The 15,088-nt window shown below is 46.9% G+C and overlaps 1 protein-coding gene across 3 annotated transcripts in view; it reads right to left on the bottom strand.

Annotated features, from left to right (window-relative positions):
- Positions 1-9,245: 9,245 nt before the first annotated feature.
- ARID5B (AT-rich interaction domain 5B) overlaps positions 9,246-15,088 on the bottom strand; it is a 108,553-nt gene continuing 102,710 nt past the window's right edge. For all 3 annotated transcript variants that reach the window (XM_052676895.1, XM_052676896.1, XM_052676894.1), the window contains one exon: positions 9,246-15,026. In XM_052676895.1, the coding sequence (XP_052532855.1) occupies positions 12,885-15,026 (2,142 nt within the window). In that variant the 3' untranslated portion in view covers positions 9,246-12,884. The remainder of the gene's footprint in view (positions 15,027-15,088) is intronic.

Genomic DNA, 15,088 nt, shown 5'->3' on the forward strand with positions numbered 1-15,088 from the left:
AGGTGCAAGGCACACAGCGATGGGCAGGGCCAGGCCAGGGCCACTTCACTGCTGCACACAGGCAGAGCCTGTGCAGTTGTTGCTGCTTGCAGAGCAAACCTTGCTCCTTTCTGTTCGCTTTTTGGAGGCCAGAGGGAGGCAAAGCTCAACCTGACTGCATCAATGCTTCTCCTAAGCATTTGGTGCCCTACAGGCTACCACGCACTTGCCAATAAAGCAAGTTTCTAAGTACAACCCCTCTTTGCTAAGAATACACCTTTCTGCCAAGCCCAGTTCCTAACAGAGAGGGTCTCAAAGTGCCAGTCCTGAAAGTGTGCAGGTAAGCCAACTCATCACTTACCTATATGCATAAACATGTATAAATACATAAAACCATATCATCATACCATCATCTACATAAAATACAGTGACCACAGAACTCCAGCAGCTGGAGGCAGGCAACGCAGGCGACCTAACATCACAAGGCTTGCAGAAACATTCCCCAAAACAGTTTAACCCAGACTAGTACCAGGTCATCCCTCCAGGTCGCTGCACTACACTCAAGGAGTGGATGCAGGTGTATTCCTCTAAAGCTGCTTGCTGAGGGATGGATTAGATGGCTGCACACTGCCTGCAAACTGCTCTCATGCTGGTTAGCATGCAGCTGGTGTGGTTCACCCACACTGCCAAACAGAGTGTTTTAATTCTCTCCCATCGCAGACAGGAAAGTTCTGAACAAGACCACGGTTAATGAAAAAAAAAAAAAAAAAAAGCAAACAAAATTAAGAAGAATAACAACAAATCTCAGTGAAAGTGAAACGATGGCTCCCATTCACTCAGCCCAGGATGACAGAAGCCGCAGCACGCTGCACATCCATCAATGCATACTGCCATGGTTGGGCTTCTGCTGAGCTGCCTGTGTGCTGGAGGCGAGTGTGCAGATGCTGGGACCCCAGAGCCAGCAGGCTCCCCATGGAGCAGCAACCCAGGATTGCTGCAGGAAGGACGTGCAGCAGGCAGATGAGTTAGCTGGGGCTTTTCAGCTGCATAATGAGTGAGCCATGGAGATGGGTGCTAGAGGGGCAGGCCCCTCCACACACACAGCTGCAGCCCGGCAGGTTGTTGAATAGCCAAATCAGGGAAGCCTGCTCTAGGCTTTATACTTACTTACACTTTATACTTACTTCTAAATACAGAGAAGAAAATAAACAGTGAAATAAAAAGACACAACCAAAGCCATGGGCTGGTAAAAATTCTCTTTCCTTACCACACTCAAGCTGATATTTGGATAAATCAAAGTTCCACCAGGAAAGTCAAACAGATCATGGTCAGCAGCGCTCCCTGCAGCTCCGAAACTCCACTGGGCTCTTGAGCTGCATGGAGGGAGCCACCGTCTACTTGAAATTAAGGCTCATTGGAGCATGTAGCTTTAGCATCATGTTGCCTGCTGTGGAACACCTTGTGGATGGATGCAAGTGTTAACAACTGGCTAACCTGGGAAGTGTCAGCTGAGAGAAAGCATGATGCCCTAGGTACAGCTGTGATATGATCATCTCTGTACACAGCACAAGCTCTCTTTGGGCAGGGTGGACCACAGGCTCTCACAGGATAACTGTTAGAATATTTGGCTGTAGCAGACAGAGATGGACAGGTCCAATACCAGAGCAGAGAAATGCTTTACCTCTTGCAAACAGAGACCAGTTCTGGTGTCCATCTATTCAGGTGCTGCCAGAGGCACACTCAGAGGCTACTTGGCTTGCTAGCACATGAGAGCTTTCTGAGAAGGACAAGCCAAACAAACAGGAAAATCAGAGAGCACTTATTTTTTAGTGCACAGGATTGGCTTCTGATGCCACCAGAAAAGAAGAGACTTTCCAGCTACAAACCTGCTAGGTAGCTCCCACTGGTACTAGCCACAAACTTTGCAAATGTACGTCTGTGTGGGGAAGTTGTGACCGCTGCAAAGAAATCATCACTGCTGATGGAGCTGGGCCAAGTTATTTTCCATTGTGGAAGCATTTCACCACAATTTATTACTATGACCTTGCTGTCTGTTCTCTTGGTTGTCTCTCTCTTCCTCAGCATCCAGAGGCTACCAGGATCTTGCTGTGCCTACTCAGACTACAACTATGGAGAATGTGTTGATTTTCCTATGAGGCAGCAAAGCAGCTGTGCATACAGCAGTGCAGTGAAATATAAAAAAAAAAAAATAAAAAATGCTGTTTTTGGAAAGAATAATAATGAGAAAAACTAAGCACATCTCCAAAGGCAACCAATCCAGACTCCAGAGCAGTCTGGAAGAGCAGAAATGGCAGAGCCCAGCATGGCACAGGCCATCGTAGTGGGAATGCAGAGCCATTGTAGTGGGGCTGGCACAGGGCTCTACTTCACCTTGACTCTTGATGGAAATACTCAGCATGCAGACATAGTCCTTTGTGTCATTCACATGGAGATTCAGCCTCATTTAACACCTTGCAGCTCCTAGGAACACTTGCTACACAGGGCCCATCCAGAAAGCCACAGTTGGAAGGCATTGGGAACTGCTGGTCTCCGTCTTGCTGCTTCCAGTCTTTTCATTCATGTTTCCTACAGAATGCATAGGCAGGATAGGCAATCAATAGGTGCTATAGGCAAGCTGCTCAGTGGCCCTCTGCCTGAACTTGGATAAATCATTTGACCTTCTTCTGCCTCCATCAATCCCGCTGTAAAAGTAGCTTAACGCTGTGCTCAATGAGGAACAGCTGCTCCTTCTGAGCAGAGCCATCCTGCCTCAGCTACTGGGGGGCTACACAAACAAACATGCAGCCAAAGGAAGCCAGCAGAAATTAACACGGTGAGGAAGGAGCGCAGATCTGCCTGCATGTTCTGGCCATACACAGCAGAGTGAAATCAGGACGCACTGCATGGCATATGTTAAGTTACTGGGAACAAAAATCCCTATCTCACTGGCATATATAATGCCTTCATGAATTAGCCACTCTGCCGTCCCATTCCTGCTTCAGATGCCGATTTCTTAACTGCTACAGGACAGACTCTCTCTTCTGCTCCTTGTGGCTGTTTAGTACAAGTGTGAAATGATCAGTACTGGCCGCAGCCTTGGCTTGGATGAATTTGGCTTGGATGAACTCTGCCCACACTGACACGGATGTGACTGATCTCACCAAGATAAGCTCACAATGTAGTAGATTGTTGTCAGGCCTTATTTATTTAACATTTATTTTATATCATTTATTGAATAGTATTTGGTCAGGTTAAAATATAGTTTCAAGTGAGAAAATGCAACGCACTGCCTCCATCCATTCTTTCTTTAAAACTAGACAAAACTGTTGCTGAAAAAATGATCTGCTTTGCCTGGCACAAAAGCTGCCGTAAGGGAAAAAAGCAACGTGCAGCACTTCTTTTCCATACATCCTCCCTCTCCTCCTTCAGCAAGAAACAGAATTTTACTGTGAGATTATAAGGTGCTGAGACAAGAAGCCTGTAATGGAAAAGCAGCTGGATGCTCAGGCACACAATGACAGCAGCACATTCTGGTTCTGCTGATAGGTGGAACTTCTAAGTACCAACAGACTGATGTATCTCAGCAAAAATGATGCCTTCGCTTTTGGGTTTCACTTCATGCTCTGCACAGAGGTTACCTCCACGCACAGCTACTTCGGGCACACACTGCAGCTGCACAGGGCAGAACTACACCCAGAGATCTGCTCCTGCGCAGGGCTTTACGCGACTCAAAACCCAACAGAGATTTTGATTTCTGATATTTGACTTTAATACAAACTAGAAATGATGAGATCTGTGACTTCCTCATGAAAATGATTGTCTCTTGCCTACAGCTGAGAAGAAAGCTGAGGAAATAGCTGCCAGCAGCCTATGCAGGGCATGGGGGCACACTTGAAGTCTGAGCCAGGACTGCTGGCTGCCACAGAATGTGCTACCATACCATACTGGCCACAGCCCACATCCTTCACACACAGCGATGGAATGCCTCTTACAACCACCTTGGAGAGAGTAAAGTACCTTTAATGAGCTGTCATCAAGTCTGTCCTTGTGGGAGCCCATCTTGGTATTAGAAATATTTGGGAGATTCTGAAGACAATCTGGAAATGATGTAATTGAAAAAATTCTGATGAAAACAAACACTAATGACTGTGTCTGAAATTTGTCGCTCAACACAAAGCAGATACTGATGGCAGAGAATAACAGACCGCAGCTGGATATCTGGAGTCCCTCTATGACCTGAAGTTAAAGCACAAGCACTGCACACTGCACAAAGACACTGCTACAAAACTGGTACAGAGCCATCCCCAGCCCTGTCTGAAATTGGGTATGCCTCTGATAGGTCACTGCTGCTCTGCTTGTAGGGCAGACAGGAAGGACTGATGCCACTCCTTTGCAAAGACACATAAGGGCCTTTTCACCTCATTTCCCTGATGGCAAATGCTGGGTCTTCAGTACTTGAAAGGTTAACATAAATTGCCTTTTTTGCATTATTTTGTGTTAGTTTCACTTTCTTGTTTATGAGATGTTTAGAAAATGGTTTTTCCCATCATCCAGCTGGTGTAAGGCAAGATGCAGGGTTCCTTTCCACGCGTGCAACACTGAGCACACACATCCTCTTCCCTGTGCGTTAGTGCCATATGTAAATCAATACTTTCCACTCTCCATCGATTGCTTTCTCCATCAGCAATTCAGTTCTCATCTAGCTACAGTTCCTCTAACGCTGCCGAGGAGCGGGGATGCGGCTGGCAGGGCAGCAGCACCCAGCAGCAAAGCCTGGCTGCTGCAGGACAAAGCAATACACTGCTGTGCTTGGCCACCCAAATTTTCTAAGATTGAATACTTATGGAAATGTGACATATGCAGTCATGGTGTATTTCTGTGTGTATCTGTGCATTTCAATTTGTCCATCAGCTTCCTCCAGAGAAATTTTGAAACTAGCACTAACCACATAACGTGCTTGCAGCCCCAGGGCAGGGCAGCAGCTCAAAGGTGAGCAAGTTGCATGGGCACTAGGAAAGTGCCCAGGCAGCTGCAAGAGGTGGACACCTCATACCTACTGCACGGTGAGCTGCAGTGCAAGTGCAGCCCTTACAGACTGGTAAGCCCAGGGGGAAGCACCCTCAGCACAGCTCAGAGAGGGGAGGAGCTTACGCATTCTGAAACAGCAGAACAAACCCACCATGAGAAGCCAGCCCACCAGAAAGTGACCTGCTGCAGCCTGCATGGCTTGTTTCCAGGTTTGCTTGCTTGTTCAAACCTCTGTAAAGTGCACAGAAAAAACTCCTCCACCACAAACTCACCATCTCACTATTCCAGGTGACCACTGAGAAAAACATCCACTTTATGTTTTTCAAAGGAGCTTCCCAGACAAAGAGTGGCGCTTTGCAGCCTCTGCAGAAAGCCATCCTCTGCTCTCTCACTCGTTGATACTTGTAAAAAAGATGGGGAGGAAGGCAGACCTGATGGGCACTGGCTGGCAGCTGGGCTTGAGCTGATACAGATTCATGTTTTCCTGCGTTACAAGAAATCAGCAGTGGCACTGATTTTTCTGTACCTCTTTTGTAGGTCACCTTCAATAAAAATGTTAATAATGCTTACTATCTGTATATCTGAAATCTCGCACGGTGACTCTGTAATTCACTGTCTTTATCGGCCTTCTTTAATGTATAATTTAACGCTTGTATAACTATTTTGTTTGGGTATGACTTTCAGAATTACGACTAAAAAAAAATATCTGTATGCTAGTTAACTACATTTTATGGAAAGTATTTCTTTCATGTTATTTTAAAACCGTGGAGCCTGGGGAAGAATTTTATGGACCACAGAACCTCGCAGGGTAGTTAATTTCTGTTTGAGCTGGTTTCTCTGCTATTTTAAAAAGTGCCATCAAGATCAGTGCTATTTCTCTTGGTTGGGAGCCAGCTGACTGTTCTGCAGTTGCGACACATCTCTGTGCAGTTAGCAGGCGGGCAAACAGCAAACACAGGAGCTGAAAGCTGAGCTGGCTGCACAACCACAGAGGAGCTGGCTGGTTTGTGTGGGACAGCTCCTCAACTGGGCATCCTACTGCCCAGCACAGGAACCAGATGGATGGGGAAAGTAGATGGAACGGGCCATCATGCCCTGGGAAGAGCAACACTGCACCTTACACTGTGATGGGGTATAAGGGAAAGCGCTGGGGAAATGTGAGGCTTTTCCTGAGCTCCTGAGCTCAGGAGGCCTAAATAACTGCAAAACAATCCCACATTATAAGACATAGGTACAGAAAACATGCCCCCACCAGTTTACCTCCCCCAGGTTCTGATGGACAGGAACTATTTCATCCAAGCAACACAGGAAAAACCTATGACGATAAAGCAGCTCCTATACCCATTGTTACTGGCTTCCACCACAGCTCTACTGCCAGCATGGAGACGTTTTCCTCCTGCAGGCAGCAAAAGGGCTTTGGTCACGCGTGTGCTGCAGGCTCAATGGAGCATGTGGGTCCTTGTCATGTTTGCGTTAAATCGGAGTAAACTCACTCTGCTTTAGAAGCAGTAGTTGGGTGGTTAAATGAGCCCTAGGCAAGCTCAAGCTACGCACTAAATATTCTGCCTTTTGTTTCATAATGAATTATTTTGTGTATCTAAGCAAAGCATTTTTTTTGGTCTTTTCTCTGCAGTTTGTTTCTAGCCTACTTGTGGATTTGTGTTGAAATCTTTGCCTTTTGCTTATGAGGTCAAGTGCCTTTAATCAGGAGCAAAAAAATAGCGTGCTTTTAGTCCTAAATTCTCTGTGTGACTGCCAAATATAATTAGAAACAAATGGCTTTATTCCTCATTTGAGAGCTTCACAGACATTATGAGAGAAGGGGGAGCTTTCTCTGCTGGCTGTGTTTTGGGGAGCTCGCAAACAAACACACTGCCATGAAAAGATTTGGTAAGAGGGGCGCACGGCACTTGGGAACCTTGCGCTGGCGCAGCCCAGACGTCAGGAAGAGATGTAGTGCGAGCGGGCAGCCATGGGAGTGTGCACCAGCAGGGCTCGGGAGCCTGGAGATGTGCACTGGGCTGCAAGGCCCAGGGAGCCCATGGCACTGCCCTGCTGTTTTAAACAGCAGACAGATAGTTTTGGCACTAACGCGGCAAAAGAATCACTTGCTGCTCATGTAAGACGTTTTGCAGCGTCTCCTCACAACATGGCGCCGCCTCACAGCCTCACCCCACAACATGGCGTCCCCCCATAGCGTCACCTCACAACATAGTGATCCCCCACAACACGACGCAGCCTCACAGCGCACCATCGCCTCACAGACTCACCTCACAACGCGGCACCGCCTCATGGCGTCCCCCGACAACATGGCGCCGCCTCACTACGTGGCGTTCCCCGACAACACGGCGGCGCCGCACAACACGGCCGCACAGCTCAGCCCAGCACCGCATCCCTTCACAGTGCCGTCTGAAGGCCTAACCTCAGCTCAGGACACAGACAGGTGGCACGGGGTGGCTGGGGCACGTCCTCTCACCTCAGCCAGGGGGCAGCCGTGAGGGTGCGGCAGGCACACGAGCGCCCACCCTGCACCCCTGCTTTGTGGGTCACCTGATACATCACTGAAGGGATTTTTTTCCTAATTACACTTAAGAGCAAATTGAAGGAAAATGGCGGGGTTTTGCTCCCTGGCCGACCTTTTTTCCTCCCTTGAAGACAGCTCCATGCATGCTGCCCCTCAGCCCATGGCCATGCTGCGAGATGAGGTGCTGGCCCGCAGCTGTGTGGGGCAGCGGCTCACCTCAGCTGCTACATGCTGCAATGCTCGTTACTGGCAATAACGCAGCTGTGGAAGCTCCTCTGTCTCCAGAAGAAGAGGGGAAATATTTTGTTTTATAATCTGTTCTCGAATGAACTGCGTGCACTGAGGAACATACTTCCAGGTCCTTCAAGTGCATTCTTGGCCCAGTGCTGCTCCCACATCACAGTGCAGGTTTGTAACCCGCCTCTGCCCCAGTGTAACTGTTGTAACAGTTGTAACGGTGCCACTGCCCCAGAGCCTGTCCCTATGGTGCTGGGGGGTGATGTCCCTACTGCACCAACATGGCCCATCCCATGGCAATTCAGGCTCATGGCTCAGGTAAGACACTAGATGGAGAGTGTCACATTTTTTATACTTTATTATTATTATTAATCCTTTAAAGGATGAATTGAAGAGCTAAGTGAAAGGCAGTGGAAGCTCTAGCAGCAAGTGAGCCCACCGAAACAGGGCTGCAGAGACACAGGCTGCGTGCCCTAGCTCCAGGAGGGTGCTTGGTATTCCTGGAAGGCCTGCAGGAGTGTGCTGCCAGCCTCACCTGCTGGCTCCTCCCAGCAGCAGAAACATCATACAAGGTTTTCCTGGAAACTAACATCAGGGAACCTCCGTTCTTCAGCCCGGTCAAGGTGGACTCCAGCTGGGTCAGTGAGAGCCATGCTGAGCAGAGGTGAAGCTGACAAACACAGCAGTAACCGCGAGACATTGTGAGAGGCAGCTGAGCCCTGGAGAGGTGCTGTGTCCCCCTTGGGATGTTAGCACTGGCCTGGTCCTTGGCTACACCACCTGGGTGACTTTGCCTGCTGCCCTCTGGGGACCAGGCTGCTTCTACCCAGGCCTGCAGGGCACAACTTCCCTTGCTGTGTGTCAAGCAATAGCCACACATTCCTGAAATACAACCAAGAAAATTATTTTTCCCGCTGTGGAGGACAGGAGTGACCCAGTGCGCAAAGCTTGCTGCATCCATTCTTCAAGGACCGCCATGTTAAGGGAGGTGTTGGACCCAGTAAGGCATAGAACACTAATTAATTTCACTCAGTGATTGTTTACTGTCATCAACAAACTCACCAGTTAGCATCCAGCTGCAAAATCTTTGTGGTGGAGCTGAGAAGGCAGAGAGTGATTTTCAGCCACGACTTTAAGCATGCCATACCAGTGGGGAAAAAGCTCTGCTCTGAAATACAAATGGAACAAATTTTCTGGAGAAGGTATGAATGTTGTCCCATCCAAAGGTGTTCCTGCAGTCAGCCTGACTGAGCCACGCTTTAATGTGAGCATACTGTGAAAATAGAGGGGAACTGAAGATCTTGTCTCCTCGTTCTCTAGGAAATTGCAAACTTCCATTTCTTTAATCTAATCGTTTGCAGGCGGGAATATTTTCTCTAGAAAAACCAATATAACAGGGCTGAAAGGTCAGATGGGATAATATGTAATCCATGGTGATAAGGGCTGTTTACAGAATTATTAATCAAACACAAAAGGGAACAGATAGTAACATTTTTTATTAAATATTACAGTGGATCAAAAAGTACAAAATATCTTTTGCCTGCTATGTGATTGGGAAACTATTGGCACATAATACAGTATCAAAAGCATTAATAAGTACAATTTGGAAAACATACAAAAATTGAGTGTTTATAGTTGGCTCAGCTTTATTTCTGGTAGTGTTTAAACTAACACAAAGGTTACTCAATAACCTTTTAAATGGGAAACTATATAATATTACTGGGCCATTTTTATATATACAAATCATCACCTTACAGAGCATATAGGCTACATAACTTGAATCACAAAAAGTATACAATATTTACAACAAAAGAAAGTTAAAAAAGTATAAACAGCTAGTAGAGTATGCTGCCATTATTAGAACATATTTAAAACTATGGGTCCAGGGGAGGAGGGCGGGAAGAGGAAGAGAACAAGTGAAGTATCGACCACATTTACAGCAAACACCACTGTTAAGTGCTCATGTAACAGTTCTCACGTTGCAGGCCTTGCACCACGGCAGGAGTTCCTGTTTCTCACTAAAATCATGACGACTGGGTGAGCACTGCACAGGAGGACAGCGTGGGAAGGAGCATCTTGGCAGCCCTGGGAGCACAGCAGCATAGGAGGCACAGCCCTCGCCCGCTGCCACCACGTGCTGCCAAGCCAGCTTGTCCCAAGCTGCAACAGGCGACTTCCCAGTCCCTGACATGCCAGGGAAATGGCTCATGCAGCAAGGCCAACTTGCAAAATGTCCTCACTCACTCACCTACTCCCCTGCTTGGAGTGTGCTGTACTGACAGCCAGGTGCTACTGTGGATCCGCTTGGTGAAGGCAGGCCCAGCCCGCAGCCAGAAGGCACACGTGAGCTGCAGCTGCTGGGCCGTTACCTCATCATCTCACAACCTTTAGCATCCCTAATGAATGCTGGACATAGAGCGTTCGGCTTGCAACATTTCTTGGAACTGGTTCTTGGTAAATAGGTTTATGACTCTATTGCCAATTAGATTCCACAGTTTCCTTTACAAACCTATCAGTAACAATGGTTTGATTGCACAAAGAGAGGCTTGTGCAATTTCATTCAATAATAAGGCCCCTTGAACTCAAACAATGCAAACAAATTCCCATTTAAGACATTAAAAAAAAAAAGTCTTTCAGCCAATGGAGAATTCAATAGCCTTTTGAAAGACTTCCAAGATTTATCTTAAGAGTTCTTAAACAAACAACGCACCCCTTCTGCTGGGGCCTTACGCTACCATTTCTTCTCATTTGTCCCAATGTCTCACCCAGCACACACAAGCCTCCCTGGCAGGAGGGGTCTGGGCAGGTCTCCTCCCAGGGGAGAGAAGGCCCTCCCTCCTCACTCTCCTCCCCAGCCCTGCTCCGCATTTGCTCTGCTTCACAAAGGCTACGACCAAACTCCAATGTGATGTAACCAAAGAGAAAGTGGACACTGCATAAACAAATGCACAAACTCAGGACACAGATTTAACCAAAACAAGAAAGAGAAATGCGTGCTTTACCAAACACACTCCTATTTGTGTTTGCTGTAGATTCTCATATTCTCTCCTCGTCCCCCCGCCCTCCTTCCTCCCACCCATCCCCAAACCCCTGATTCTCACAATTCAGATCTAGTGCAACTTTACTAGAGATGTCCTCGACATTATGGCCTCTGCCCAGCTGAGCCTGCGGTTCTGTTCCTGTAAGATCCGTGGAGCAGCAGGATGCTCTGCAGTGGCACATCCATGTTCTAAGTTCTACTAGTCTGTTTATTGATCAATTAAATATAGCTTTACCACAGGAATATAAAGTACTGAATTGAAGAAGCTGGATCTTTAACAGTAGACGAGTATATTATTCCGGTTTCCACCTTTGGATATTAACTATGATACATTATATATTGTATTTGGCTTTGTATCACGGGAAAATTTAATGACATGCCTAGCATGCAAAGTGTTTCTTAGTAGTTTCCATGTTTGTTTTCACATCAATTATGTTGTCTCTGAACAGTAAACTGAGATGGTCTGAATCGCAACCAATTTTCACATTGTAAAAAGCCTCTAAGCCACACTCCTCTATCAATGTCTACACTCAGCTGCATGGTGGTGACGTCCTTCAGTGTGAACATGCAGCCACAGGATAGCTTTCATTACCAAACCCAGCCTGTGCCCAGCTCTCACTCTCTGGCAGATGCCCAGGGAGGGATGTGGTCCCCATAGGGGTGCCAGGACCATCCCAACAGACACTTGGCTCCTTTGCCACCTCTGGTGCCAGCTGTGCCCAGTGGCAGGGCTCATCGGTGCATGACCTCTACCCATCCCAGCAAACCCCGCCCATGGCACAGGACCTGCACACCCCCAGTTCAAACCAGCACAAACTCCTGTCCTAATTGCTAAAATTCTTGCCATTCTTGCAAATCATATGCTCTGCCATCCGCCATTTTGTGTCAGTGAGGTTTGGTTTTCCAGACCGGTTCTCTGGTACACAGGAGGGTTTCACAGCCTAGGTAAGCTAAGTGCGACTTATTGACAAATTCACGGACCACAATATGGGAAAGCAAAGCTCAGCGGGAGGGAAAAGCAGCACGAGCCACCACAACAGCATGAGGAGAGTGGGAAGTGCTCAGCACCTGCAGGGTCGGACCATAGGGAAAGGAACCTTGTTTGCACCCTTGCACCATAATGTTACCTATAGTACGTTTATATCCATTAAGATGAATCTGAACCAGTTGCTTCAGTTTGTAAACAGTAAACATTACCACAAAAATGAAACAAAAACACTGCTCAGAAGTATGAAGAAGCTGGAAAAATTACAAACATAAAAAAATTAGGACAGCCACAGCCTTTTAAAAAAGTTGCAGGTAAAATGATATTGTTTAATTTAAAAAAAATAATCAAGAAAAGAAAACAAAAAAGAAAAAAACAAAAAACAAAACAAGAAACAAACATAGAGTACAGATTATATCGGACAAACAAAACTATATAAATTATTGTGACCAAATGTGACATTGGTAGTTTACGAAGTGGATATGTACAGTCAAATTAATCAGTGTTTACCCTTCTGTTCTAATAGTGTTAAAATGAAAAATCTATTGCCGTTTTACTATACATTGCATTGATTGAATCTTTAAAAGTCAGGAAAAGTTACCCAAAACAGCACATCCACCGATCGCGTGGGTTCTCGGCCCTCTTCTCCTCGCCAAGTTCATGTCGAGTCCTCGACTCATTTGCAGCAACACTCGACCTCTGGTCCTTGGCTCAATGAAAAGCAAATGCAAACGTCGCCTCTCATTTCAGTGAGCTCAGGACTGGGCCTGCATTTCCACGGCTCCCTTTGAACATCTGCTCTTACCATACACAAGTACTTTCAGAAAACACATATGCAAAATCCAAAGAATTTTTGAGCGTGTGTGTTGTTGTTGTTTTGCCAGGGCAGGGGTGAGGGGAGAGGGGGCTGGCGTGGAGCCAGAATTAAAGAAGTTGTCCTGTCTCGATCACAATCCAAAGCTTTCCGCCACGTGGGATATGACGGCATCCTGGCTTACAGCAATACAGATCTGCGAGATATCATCACAGCGGGAGGAATGTCGCTAACTGAACTGTTCTCCTCAGACTTTTTTTTTTGTGAGTGAGGGGATTTACAGTTTTGTGCTGGGATGTACGGAGGACAGCTGGGAAGGTGGGAATGCAGCTTGAGGGTTTATAGCAGCTAATGGATAAATGCTGTTATGCAAAAGGTCACCGTACGAGCTTCCTACAGGTGTTGCTGCAGCTAAGTGTCTATACAGTTGCTGAGAATTTGCAGGGGATGTGAGGAATTGTCTCTGCACCATGAGGGAATGGAGAGCCAAAGGTTGCATTAGTGGGGAGAGCACGGTCTGATTTTTCAAGTACTGTAAAGGATGGGAATACCCAGGCGGGAGGCGATTGTTCAGCCCTGTGCACAGGGCTCCTGGATACAAGCCTGGGAAGATTGGGGCTGAGAGGGGAAATTTGTGGCTCTCCAGAACACTGCCTGAATGCAGGCTGTGCAGCGACTTGCTGCCTTCCCCCTCCACATCGGGAACCTTTTCTTTCACTGAGGTCTCCTTTGGTAAATGCAGAGGAGAGACAGCTCGGACTTTTTTTTCCGAAATGACTTTGTCCAATTCCTCCAGGCCTCGCTTCAAAGGCCGAGCAGCTCCGATGTTTTGAGGGCTCATTCTGCGGCCAATGATAGGATGCACCATCCCCTCCATCTTCCTCAGGTTCTCCAGTCTCTGTGCCTGCTTCCCAGACCTGTGGAGTAACTCACTGTGTTTTTTAGGGGCAGTCATGGCCATGGGGGACACGCGGCAAGCTTTGGGGTTACAGTCTAGGCTCACAGCCTGGCTGCTCGCAGCCTGGAACAGCGAGATACCTTTGCCTTCTTGCTGGGCCATAGATGAATGAGAGAGACTGGAGCCAGGAGCCTTTGCAGTCTGTTTGTGTATGCTCTTTGGAAGACTCAAATCTGTTGGCTGATCATCTGAAGAGGCTTCCACTGCCGCCTTTTTTTCTTGCTGATGCAATGATGGGTGATAATTTAAATTTAGTTTTTCTTGGTGTTTGTGTTGAGTAAAAGTAGAAATATTTTCAGACTCTCTGAACATGTCCCGGGGGAGGTACTTTGATGTCTGTTCATTATTAAGGTGGTGCTCCGTGTGCCTATAAAGGTTGTGCAGATGAGGTGATGAATAAAAATCTGCCAAGAAAGTGGGCACACGGGAGTGCTGCAGTGCCCTTTTCTCATTCATTTTATCTTTGCAGTCCTGGATATCTGTCTTCGGTACGTACGACTCAGCAAGAGAACTGAGGTGATGTTGTGAAAAATCACAGCGCTGAGGATCCACTTTACTTAGCATGTCATGTTTAAAAACATCATTAATCGATTTCCTTTCTTCCTTGGATTTAAAACTCTGCACGTGTTGTATGACCGATGGCCTATTAATTGCTACGGGATCAGAATTAGGGACGTGGGGACCTTGTGATAGGCTTGATGACAGTTCATCTCTGCTGTTCAATTTCTTTTTGCTAATCAAAGGTGGAGGAGAACCGTAAGGATAGCTACATGATAAGGTTGCCCCACTGACCTGCGACAGCAGCTTTTTCTTTGCCAGGGGTGACATAATGCCTGGATTACCCTTTGAGTAGAGCAGTGGTGTGTAACCAAAAGAGGAGTCGTCGCTCATGGACCCAGGCAGCTCTTTCTCCTTGAACATGTCAAAGTTCTGGACCACCAGTACTTTGGGTGCTTGCTTCAGTGCATTGTGGATATCTTCGTTTCCCAGCTGATCTACTTTCACTGTGCAGTTTGCAATGTAATCAGCCATCTCTGGCAATTTATCATCTTCCATATCACTTTGAGTGGGCAGCTGGACTGGAAAAGTTGAGAAGGGCATTTCCGGAGGTTCGTTTTCTAAACTCTCAGTAAAAGCTTTATGTATCCTTCGTTCTGGCTTTGTGTCTTCCAGAGTATCTGCTGAGGAGTGCAGTCGTTTTGTGGCATCCAGCATGGTATCTTCATCCGGGGGCACGGATATACTTGTGAAAGATGACGAATGAGGAACTTCCTCCTTGGCTTTCTCACTGCTTGAGCTGTTTTCTGTCATGTCTGTCTTTTCCATAGGCAGTGGCCGAGCTGCCTCTGGCAAAAGAGGTGGAGGGCCTTGACTGGGTTGTTTTGTCTCTCCTACTGTAGGATGTTCTGCGAAATTTTTCTGGTCTGCTGATTCTTGATCCTTCTCTTGTTCTGATGAAACCTAATAAAATGATTCAATAGACAGTTAGTTATGAGAATGCTGTACATTTTGGCAGACTGATC

The sequence above is a fragment of the Tympanuchus pallidicinctus genome, unplaced genomic scaffold (assembly GCF_026119805.1).
Source record: "Tympanuchus pallidicinctus isolate F22 unplaced genomic scaffold, pur_lepc_1.0 scaffold16, whole genome shotgun sequence".
NCBI lineage: Eukaryota > Metazoa > Chordata > Aves > Galliformes > Phasianidae > Tympanuchus > Tympanuchus pallidicinctus.